General features: G+C 45.8%; 2 protein-coding genes across 3 annotated transcripts; both read right to left on the bottom strand.

Moving 5' to 3' along the window:
* Positions 1-4,212: 4,212 nt before the first annotated feature.
* LOC100773255 (WAP four-disulfide core domain protein 18-like) lies at positions 4,213-6,082 on the bottom strand. The gene is made up of 3 exons (XM_035448139.1): positions 6,001-6,082; positions 4,743-4,891; positions 4,213-4,275 (listed from the first exon to the last, which is right to left on the bottom strand). Exons 1-3 carry the CDS (start codon positions 6,080-6,082, stop codon positions 4,213-4,215), a joined length of 294 nt encoding a protein of 97 aa, XP_035304030.1.
* Positions 6,083-10,184: 4,102 nt separating this feature from the next.
* Positions 10,185-11,035, bottom strand: LOC100771042 (WAP four-disulfide core domain protein 18-like). 2 transcript variants are annotated; one of them, XM_035447383.1, is made up of 2 exons: positions 10,954-11,035; positions 10,185-10,333 (listed from the first exon to the last, which is right to left on the bottom strand). In XM_035447383.1, exons 1-2 carry the CDS (start codon positions 11,033-11,035, stop codon positions 10,185-10,187), a joined length of 231 nt encoding a protein of 76 aa, XP_035303274.1. The 2 variants fall into 2 exon arrangements, with proteins under 2 accessions (XP_035303274.1, XP_027281923.1); XM_027426122.2 differs by having other exon boundaries at positions 10,960-11,035.
* Positions 11,036-11,292: the final 257 nt, after the last annotated feature.

Below are 11,292 nucleotides of genomic sequence, written 5' to 3'. Positions count from 1 at the left end.
GCCACACTGTGATTATCTGTCAAACAAATGTAGACAAGGATCCTCCTGTCCTAAATGGGGAAAACAAGATCCCACTGGGAACCCCTTGTGTCTGTATAAAACTCAATTCTTTACCAGAATCTTAATTTTCCTTTGATGTTATCTAAAGACCAAATTAGACCGTCAGCTGTTGTTTTAAGCATGGCTGAAAATCATTTATCTTGGCTAATGGGAAGTGAGACGTTCAGAGCAAGTGAAGCATGGGAAAGGTCTGTACTTTCTCTTCCATGATCCTGGAATCCTGCCACCAACATCAAAGGATCTTGATCTGGACTTCTGGGGACAAAATGCATGTGACCCAGGCATTCTGACAGTCAGTCCAGCCTTTCAGGCCCAAGGCATGTAAATGAGGTTCACTTTGATGTCCCATTTTCCATCAGAAAAGCCAGGTACCTGAAGATGCCCCTAGATGGGCCAAACTAGATGCCCAACCAACCTACGGAACTTTGAGCTAAATAAATGGTTGGTTATTTTGTTGTTTTGTTTTTAAATCCTCAAGGTTTGGGGTAGTTTGCTATGGTCAAAGCTCACTCAAACCTAGATATGTACTGGAAGTCATGTACCATCACAGTACAGTCTAAGATGTGAGGCATGCAGATGGATATTGTTTGTAAGCTGGTCAGTCTGTAGGATTCTGCCACAGAAGCCCGAATGGACTAAGGCAGAAAGAGATGACAGAAGAAAGATCTGGTTCATTTTCCAGCAAAAATTGCAATATAGAAAAGTAAGGAATTTCTGGGTTGTAAAACAAAAGCTTTCTCATTTATAACCTCTTATAGCAATAAAAGACTCTCAAAGTAACAAACAAGTTCAGGGTAAATATAATAATAATAATAATAATAATAATAATAATAATAATAATAAATTATTTGTCATAATAATAAAGGCCACGTTGTTAGAACCTCCTGGGCTTTAGAAAGACAGCAGCCAGGGCTGGTGAGATGACTCAGCAGGTCAAGGCCAAGGCTGGTGACCTCAGTTCCATCTATGAGAACCACAGTTGTTGAGTCATCTTCTGACCTCCACATGTGGCTTGTGCTTATACAGATACACAAATCCATAAGCATTTAGAAAGTCACCAGTTAGCAAGGAAACAGTGCTGCCTGCCCCACCCACCCATGAGGTGACTCTTAGCTTCTTTGGGTATCTCTGGAACCTTTTTGCAATGAAAAGGAAGACTGTGAAACCCTTGAGGAGAAACTCTGGTGTATTGTGTTGGCAAGGGGTAGGTGTTCAGTTTGGTGCAGAAAGGGGATGGGACCACAGAGAGAAGCTAGACTAGAGGAAGGCCCGGGGTTACACTCTACAGTCTCCTACTCCCCCCTGTCTAAAGATTATTGTTGGAGGAAGATTCCAACAAAACCAGCCCAGTATGGGGTTGGAATGACAAAATATTATAGATAGAGAGACATACAGAAGAGACATGCAGGAGATGGAGGCTGATCTACTCCAAGGAATCTCTCCTTCCATTTCCCATCTCCCTATTCCCTAACACTGAAGTTTAGCTAATAAAGAGCCCAAGGGAGACAGCTATTGATGAAGGAATGAACTCAGTCAGGGGCATTGTGGTGGCTAACTTTGTGTGCTAACTCAGTTATGTTACAGCATTCAAATGCTTATCCAGATGTGGCTGGGACCTTACCTTGTAATAGTCATTTAATCCAAAATCAATAACCTTAAGAGAAATCAGCTTAGACAAGCTAGGATGGAGGGACTGAGTCAGTGGAGATGCTTGAAGAACAGAACTGATGCTCCCCTGGTGAAGGTGTTCTTGCCTAGAGATTTGGAACTATCATGCTGACAGTCTGCCCAGGTTAGCACCTGGCAAGGTAAGCCCCAGTCACACGCAACAATGCCATTCTTAATAATGTTTAACCTACTTGTTTATCTAGTTGAACCCCAACTAAAAGAGATTGAGAGATGCTTCCTGATACAGAGTCACCTTCTGGACATAATGTGGTTGACAAACTGGGATTAGATGAACCCGGTTGAGGATAACCCTCTCTTAGACAAGACTTCCTACTCTGTTGGGTGGGCAGTCTCAACAACCCCATAAGATGCGGTTAGGAAGGCACAAGTAAGAGCTGGGTATTAGCATACGAACAGCCACAGGAGATGAGCTCTCAGGGCAAAATGTGAACTCTGGGAGGGTGAAAAAACAGACACCTGAGAATCAGAACTGACATGGATAAGAAATACACATTTAACAAGGCTCTTAGAGGAAGCAGAATGAGTGAACCGGAGAAAAGACATAGAACAAACATTCCAGAGGGAACTACATAGAAGGAGACTTAGGCCATAAAATTATGAGGTGAGCCATGTGAGGTGCAGGAGCAGTGCTGTGAATGAGACAGACATGGGACACCAAACTTTGGCAGACAAAATCAGGAGATCTAGGAAAGACAATAGGGGCTAAATGTTCCCTGATTAGATTCTACTCCCAAGGGAAGGGTTAGCCTTTTCATCTCTATCCTTTGCAGTGATCTCCATAAGCCCAACAATGCTGAGGGAGCCAGGCAATCAAAACTGGACATGGCTTGTCCCCCATCCAGTTAAGGCCAGAGGAGGAGCAGAAGCCCTTCCCAGGCACCGGTGCTGAACTTGATGGTAGGGATGGACCCAGACTCCTAGAGGTATTTCTATTAAGTTCTAACTCCTAATGTAGACAGGAACTGGAGCTTCTAACCCATGCTTCTTAATGATTTAAACATTATTTTATATTATGTGTAGTATGTGGGGATGGGGTGGGATGGACATACATGCGCATCAGAGCAGCTGTCTGAGGGGGGCAGAGGTGGCTGATCCCCTTGAGTTGGAGTTACAGGAAGTTGTGAGCCACCTGTTATAGATGCTGGGAACTGACCTCAGGTCCTCTGGAAGAACAGAATGTGCTAGTAAGCACTGAACCAGCTCCCCAGCCTCTTACCTCATGCTAAGAAGAACCCACACCCCTGAGGTCATGTGTGGGCTCCTGGAGTTAGAGATCCAGTCCTGCAGGATGTTGTATTGCCTTAGAATGGGGAATTGCTGAGCCCTTCCTGCTCCCCTGCATCATGACCCAGTAAATGCAACTCCAGCAGGACTGCTCTGTGGGACATGCTCAGTTCATTTTGTTTGCTTGAGCAGACTTGTGGTTACACAATGCACCAGAAAATATCGTTATGTCCTCAGCCTTGTTTAGAGGAACAGAAATGGCATGGGAAATGGGTTTATTGAGGAGGACCTTGTCCTTGCATGCATCCTGGGGGCTCCATGTTCATGGGACTCTCTGGAGGCTACAGGGATGGCTCTGCTAATCAGAATAGCCACTGGAATGCACAAATGGAAAGCACTCTTCAGCAAGACAATGCAAAGGACCATTTATTTTGGACACAAAGGCACTAGGAAGCATTATAGGTTTTCATCTTCTAAGGATGCAATTCTAGGTTGGGGATAGCAGACGTGTACTCCATGGATTCAGAAGAGATCTTCTGTGGCTGGTCATCAGTCATCTTGAGAAGTATCGAATCAACCTTTGACAGCCGTCTACAGTACAAATTACATCATGATTTTTATCTGTTTAGAAAGGTCCATAGGTTCTGCCCTCACTCTATGCTGTGCAGCTCATTGCTGTTTGGATGTGGTCTTGTTGTAGTGTCCCTCACCCCCCATCCCCAGACACCACAGCTATAGGGTGACCAATTCCCCATCTCCCAAGGACAGCTGGCACATCTCCCACCATCTGAACTTGCCTTCCTTGTATGGTGGGCTTTGTATATGCTAACTCAGGCTTTCTCCTACTTGTTGATCTCCTCTCTGACATCTTTCCCACCCCACCCCTGTCCCCCAGGCAAAACCAATCACCTTTAACAGAACTTAGTAGACACTGGCTACAGAGCTCATGCTGACACACAGACCTGTTTCTGTACTCTAGTTATATTTACCTTTTAATCTCCATTCTTGCATTTGCCTGCCTGGTGTGTAAGGTATTCAAATAAATGAGTGTTCCCACTCACATCACTACCTCTCTCCCTCCCTGGAAGACCTGCTGTCCTGGGAGAGTTAGCCCTCTTATGCTAGCGAGGGGAATGAAGAGTGAGATATCCCAGTTCATAACCATGTGGACCTAAGTCACGGTGACTCGTGTCACTTTAGTCACTGTGGGCCTGTCTTTGCAGAAGAGTGGGCTACAGATCATGTATCCCAGCGTCCTGCTGCCATTTCGTCCAGCTCCTTTCTCATGGACACATCCCGACCCTGTGTGCAGTCAAGGGACAGAGCAACATGAGACTGTGCCAGCAAAGTCCCTTGGAAACTCAATACTCCTGTGGGCATACCTTGGTTGCATGTGGAGGTTTCAATGGTAATGCCCCCCTCCCCCAATGGGCTTATACATTTCAGTACCAGGTCCCCTGTTGGAGCTTTTGAGGGAGGATTAGAAGTTGTGACCTTGTTAGAGGAGATATACCACTGGAGACAGGTTTGGAGGTTTCAAAGTCCCACACTACTCCCACTTAGCTTGCTCCCTGCTTTATGATGGTGTGTCAGGATATAAGCTCTCAGCTACTGCTGCAGCGCCATGCCTGTTTGTCGCCACGTTCCCCACCATGATGGTCATGGACTCACTGTCTGAAACTGTAGACTCCAATAAACTCTTTCTTCTCTAAGTTGCCTTTGTCATGGTGTCACAACAATAGGAAAGTAAGACTCGGGGCTATACTCACTTCAAAGACAGGAGATTTGCAGACATGACCACACCCATTGCTGCAGCACTTCATTTCCCCAGGGCATGATCCATCTCCCGAGCATCTCTCAACACAAGTTCCAAAAGTATCTGGAGGTAGCTTGGGACAAGCTCCAGATTTCTGTAACCCTGAAATACATACACAATGGTGTTTATGGATCCTCACCCAGTCAGAAAGACGAGGTTGAGAATTGATGCTAGAGGTCTGAAAGCCTGGTCACCTGCAGGAAACTAGATTATCCCATATTCTCCTTTGCACCCTGGGGCTCTTCCCTCAGCATCACCAGCTCCAGTCCTTCTCTTAGGCATGAGAGTTATCTGGCCATGGGAGAGAGTTCTCCCTCCCCAAAGCAGTCTCAGTGGAAAGAACCTTCCACCATCATAGCCTCTCCTATGCATCTGAGAATATGCTATGAAACATCTAATGATGGCCAGACCTTTCTCCTCCCGCCATACCCCAGGTTCATCTCTGAGCAACTGCTCCCATGAGTCCTACATCCAAGGCACATCTCCAAAGTAGATCTGATCTCTGCTCTAGCTTCTGTGAGAAGCAACTCTCTCTCTCTCTCTCTCTCTCTCTCTCTCTCTCTCTAATCAAAATAATTTTTATTAGATCAAATTAGGGTCAAGCTTGCTTTGCATGTCAATCTTCCTCCCTCTCTCTCCTCTCCCCCTCAGTCCCCCACCAGCCTCCCATCCCATCCTCCCTCTGCTCCCCAGGGAGGGTATGGCCCTCCATGGGGGGCTCTCCAAATTCCACCACATCATCCTGGGCTGGGCTGGGCCATCCCCCATATTTCCAGGCCGAGAGAGCATCCCTTCACATGGAGATGGGCCCTAAAAGTCCCTTAGGAAAGCAGATCAAAGGGGTTAGGACCAGGCTGGTGAAACCCAAAGAAACAGCTGGCCTGAACAAGGGGGAGCACACAGACCCCAGACTGTTATCTGGGAAGCCAGCAAGGGACTGATCCAGACCCCTGAATGTGGATGTCAATGAGGAGGCCTCGGAACTCTATGGAGCCCCTGGTAGCAGATCAGTATTTTTCCTTGGTGTAAAAAGGGAGTCTCTCTCTCTCTTAAGAAAGGTAAATGCAGAGTGATCACTCTTATAGGCCAAAAAGAAGTGAGTTTGATCTAAGCTGTGGGCACATGACTTTTCCGTGTGGCAGCTCAGCCTCAGGCCCTAGTGGGCTATGATCCGTCTCTGATTTCACCTTGTATCCCCTTAACACACTTACCTTTGGTAGAAGATAGAGCACAGGGAATGTCCATCACTATGGTGATCAAAGCCACCAGAACCAAGACTGTGGGTGTCTTCATGTTGGATATGGCTGGGATGAACTCACAAATCAATTTATACCCTCAGTAATACTAGCAGCCTGTGTGTGACAGGACACAGTCAATAGGGAAGTATAAAAAAAAGAGCTTTCCGGAAAGTCCCTGCAGATAACCTAGTAAGCTTCTTCTATTTCATAACTGGCTTCTCTCTAAATACAATAGAGCATTATTTCTTGGTAGGTAGGATAGGTGATCAGGAAAAGTCAAGTATACATTCTAGCACCGTGTTCCTCCTTACAGCTTGGCCCTTTGTGAATGGTGAACAAAACAATAATTGTTTCTGTTTAGCTCAGAAGTTCAGGGTGAGAGATGAAGCCCAGACAGCCACTGGGGAGTGTCAGGGACATCTGGGGCTTCCTGGACATCTAGTTGTGTAAGGACGAAGCATGCTTCTGGGAGAGATGGTCGTTGTGTTTTTTGTAGCTCTCTGGATGAGATCCCTACACAGATGTGGATTCTGGGCCCCTCTTACCTGAAGAAGTAGGCAATAAAGTCTCTCCTGGAAGAGATGGATACTCAAAGATTTCAAAGTGGCTAGAGCCAGTTGAGAGTGAGTAGGCAGGATCCACTGTGATGGTTGGTCTTCTTGGACCAATGTTTTTCTGCTAGACAGGTCTTTAGAAAGAAGGCTGCACAGGTGAGTAGAGGAAGGATGGGAAGCATAGGAGAACAAGCACTGTCCCTAGTCTCCAGTAGAGAGCCTTCCTCTTTTGCTGTCCTAATTATGGACTATCAGAGAAGGAGTTGGAGTGGTAAAACACCAACAGCTGTGGGATGCCCCACAAATGGTGTGACTGGCTTATGAGTTATCTTATCTATGTAGGGTTACTGCTCAGAGATTGAGGGGATTTGTTTGGTCACATGCTTTACTCTGTGTGCTTCCAGTCCTTCCTTCAGATTGAGGCGACAAGCCTGGGTGCCTGTAAGTTTCCCCCCCTCTGTTGTAAGTATGCTGTGTCAGAAACATAGTCAAATTCATTTATGTTTGTTTATAATGTCATAATTAATGGAAAAATCATAAATTCACAAAATACCACAGTGGCTTTTTTTTCTTGTTTGATTCTGTTTGTTTGTTTGTTTGTTTGCGTGAACAGTATCTGTGTGGCCCTGCTGTCCTGGATGGAACTTGCTCTGTAGACCATGTTGGCCTTGAGCTCAGAGATTCTCCAGGCTCTGAATCCTGAGTGCTGGAATTGAAAACATGAGCCAGCACCACTTGGCTTAAGACAGAGCAGTTTTAAGGGAAGCTTCTGGTTATAAGGTTTGTTTTTATTGGTAACATGGCCAAGGCTAATACCAAATATTTTATTCCAACCTTAATTACTAATGTTAACTCTTAAATCACTTGTTACAAAAAGCACAGTAAATAAAACTCTCTCTATATAAAAAAATTGCCTATATATATATGTGTAACAGAAATAGCTGTAAGGCCACAGCAGAGATCAATAGGTTTTAGAAGTCCTGAGGAGCAGAGACAGAGGAATCCAAGTAGAATCTAGACTGATAAAATCCAAAGTGGAGGTGAGAATCTGGAGAAACTATGGTGACTGCAGGTCAGGCCACTTCAGGTCAGCGGCTTGAAAGCAAAGCTGTGGAGTTGAGTTTAGCTGCAGAAGCAAAGAGCAGGACCAGACCTGGATGAAGGAATTGAATGACAGATGGGATGACAGATACAGGTAAATGAGCAAGAAGATAGACAGATGAGGGTACTACATAGAAGGAGACATAGGACATGAAGTTGTTACATAAGTCATGTGAGGTCCAGGAGCAGTGCTGTGATAGAGACAGACACAGGACACCAAATTTAGCAGACAAGGTCAGGGGATCTAGGAAACAGAGGCTAAATGTTTCCTGATTAGATTCTACTCCCAAAAGTAAGGACTAACCTTTACAGTGATCCTCCATAAACCCAAAGAGCTTAGGGAACCAGGCAATCCAACTGTAACATGACTTGTCCCCCATCCAGGTAAGCCTGGGGAGGAGCAGAAGCCCTTCCTAGACACCAGTGCTGAGCTTAATGGATAGGGATGGACCCAGACTCCTAGAGGTATTTCAATTAAGTTCTAACTCCTAATGTAGACAGGAACTGGAGCTTCTAACCCATGCTTCTTAATGATTTAAAAATTATTTTATATTATGTGTAGTATGTGGGGATGGGGTGGGATGGACATACATGCGCATCAGAGCAGCTGTCTGAGGGGGGCAGAGGTGGCTGATCCCCTTGAGTTGGAGTTACAGGAAGTTGTGAGCCACCTGTTATGGATGCTGGGAACTGACCTCAGGCCGTCTAGAAGAGTAGAATGTGCTATTGACCACTGAACCAGCTCCCCAGCCTCTTACCTCATGCTAAGAAAAACCCACACCCAAGAGGTCATGTGTGGGCTCCTGGAGTTAGAGATCCAGTCCTGCAGGATGTTGTATTGCCTTAGAATGGGGAATTCCCTGACCCTTCCTGCTCTTCTTGCATCATGACCGAGTAAATGCAGCTCCAGAAGGCCTGCTCTGTGGCATGTGCTCAGTTCATTTTGTTTGCTTGAGCAGACCTGTGTTCACAGAATGCACCAGAAAATATTCTTGTGTCCTCAGTGTTGTTCAGAGGAACAGACATGGCATGGAAAGAGGGATTCTTTAGGAATAACTTGGAACTTCTCCTGGTCTCTAGGCATCCTGGAGCCTCAGTGTTCATGGGACTCTGGAGGGTACAGGGATAACTCTGCTAATCAGAATAGCCAATAGGGTGCACAAACGGGAAAAAACTCTTCAGCAAGAGAATGCTAAGGATCATTTATTTTGGACACAAAGGCACCAGGAAGTAGTCACCACATTATAGGTTTTCATCTTCTAAGGATGCAATTCTAGGGAGTAGAAGGCTGGGCTCCATGGATTCAGAAGAAATCTTCTGTGGCTGATCACCAGTCATCCTGATAAGTATGGAATCCTTCTTCCAAAGGGCTGACGGCCTTCTACAATACAAATTACATCATGATTTTCATCTGTTTAGAAAGGCCCATAGGTTCTGCCCCACTCTATGCTGTACAGTTCATTGCTGTTTGGAAGTAGCCTTGTTGTAGTGCCCCCCACTCCCATCCCCAGACACCACAATCGAGGGCAACATTTTCTCCATCTCCCAAGGGCAGCTGGCACACCCCCACCATCTGAGCCTGCCTTCATTGTCGGGTGGGCCTTGTGTATCGTAACTTAAGCTGTCTCCAACTTGATCTACAATCTTGTATCTTTCCCACCTCCTCCCAGGCAAAGCTAGCCACCATTATTAGAACTCATGGTGACACACAGGCCTGTTCTCTAATTATATTTACCTTTTACTCTCATTGCAGCACAGGCCTGCCTGATGTAAAGTATTCAAATGAACGAATGTTCCCCTTTACTTCATTATCTTTCTCCCTCCCTGGATCACCTGCCCTCCTGGGAGAGTCAGACCTCTTAGGCTGGGAAGGCAAAGAGTAAGCTATCATAGTTATGGCCATTTGGACCTAATTCAAGGTGACATGTGCCACTTTAGTCACTGTGGGATTGTCTTTGCCAAGGAAAGGGCTACAGATCATGTAACCCAGTGTCTGGCGGCCGTTACTTCCAGCTCCTTTCTTGTGGACACATCCAGACTCTTGTGTGTAGTCAGTGGACAGAGCAACATGAGACTGTGCCTGGAAAGTCCCTTGGAAACTCAATACTCCTGTGACATGCATTGGTTGCATGTGGTGGTTTGAATAGCAATGCCACCTATGAGCATATACATTTGAGTACTTGGTTCTCAGTTGCTGGAGCATTCTGGGGAGGATTAGAAGATATGGCCCTGTTGGAGATACATAACTGGGGACAGGCTTGGAAGTTTCAAAGTCCCACACTATTCCCACTTAGCTTGTTCTCTGCTTCACGATTGTGTCAAGTTGTAAGCTTTTCAGCTACTGCTGCAGGGCCATGCCTGTCTGCCTGCATCCATGTTCCCCACCATGATGGTCATGGACTCACTATCTGAAACTGTAGACTCCAATAAACTCTTCCCTCTATAAGTGCTTTGATCATGGTGTAACAACAATAGGAAAGTAAGACATAGGGTTATACTGACTTAGAAGACAGGAGGTTTGCAGACATGACCACACCCATTGCTGCAGCACTTCATTTTCCCAGGGCATGATCCATCTCCGGAGCATTTCTCATCACAAGTTCCAACAGTATTTGGGGGCAGCTTGGGACAAGCTCCAGGTTTCTGTCCTTCTGAAATACACAATGGTGTTAAAGGAGGCTGAACCAGTCAGAAAGTCAAGGTTGAGAATTGATACTAGAGGTCTGAAAGCCTGGTCACCCACAGGAAACTAGATTATTCCATATTCTCCTTTGTACTCCAGGGCTCTTCCCTCAGCTCCACCAGTTCCAATTTCTCTATTAGGCCTGAATGTTCAGTCTGGCGATTGGGAGAATGTGCTCCCACCCCAAAGCCTATGCAGTCTCCTTCCACTGTCACAACCCCTTCCTTATATCTGAGAAAACGCTATAAAACTGGAATGACAGCCAGACCTCTCTCTTCCCAACAGGTTCATCTCTGAGCAACTGCTCCCCTGAGTTGCTATTCAGGGCATATCTCCAAAGCAGATGAGCTGTCATGATCTCTACCCCAGCCCCTGGGAGATGGAACACTCTCTCTCTCTCTCTCTCTCTCTCTCTCTCTCTCTCTCTCTCTCAAGCTAATAAATGCAGAGTGATCACTCTTATAGGCCAAAAGAAATGAGTTTGATCTAAGCAGTGGGTTCACAGCTTTGCTCTGTGGCAGCTGAGTTTCAGTCTCCAGTAGCCTTGTCCCTTTCTGCTGTCAGACTGTATCCCCTAGGCATTCTTACTTCCACGAGAGGACAGAGCACAGGATGTATCCATCACATTGGCGATCAAAGCCACCAAAACCAAGACTGTGGCTGTCTTCATGTTGGCTCTGACAGGGCTGAACGCACCAATCCTTTTATACCCTCAGTAACACTAGCAGCCTGGGTGTGACAGCAAGCAGTCAATGGGGAAGTAGAGTTAAAAGAGTTTTCCAAAAACTGCCTGCCAATAGCATGACTCCTTCTATTTCACAAGTTGCTTATCTCTAATTACAATTGGGGTTTGTTTTTGATAGGTAGTATAGATAACCAGAAAAAAAAATCAAGTGTGATTTAGTACCTATGTGCTCCTCCTTAATT

This window comes from Cricetulus griseus, chromosome 7 (assembly GCF_003668045.3).
Source record: "Cricetulus griseus strain 17A/GY chromosome 7, alternate assembly CriGri-PICRH-1.0, whole genome shotgun sequence".
Lineage (NCBI taxonomy): Eukaryota > Metazoa > Chordata > Mammalia > Rodentia > Cricetidae > Cricetulus > Cricetulus griseus.
This window is presented reverse-complemented; position numbering and strand designations above follow the sequence as displayed.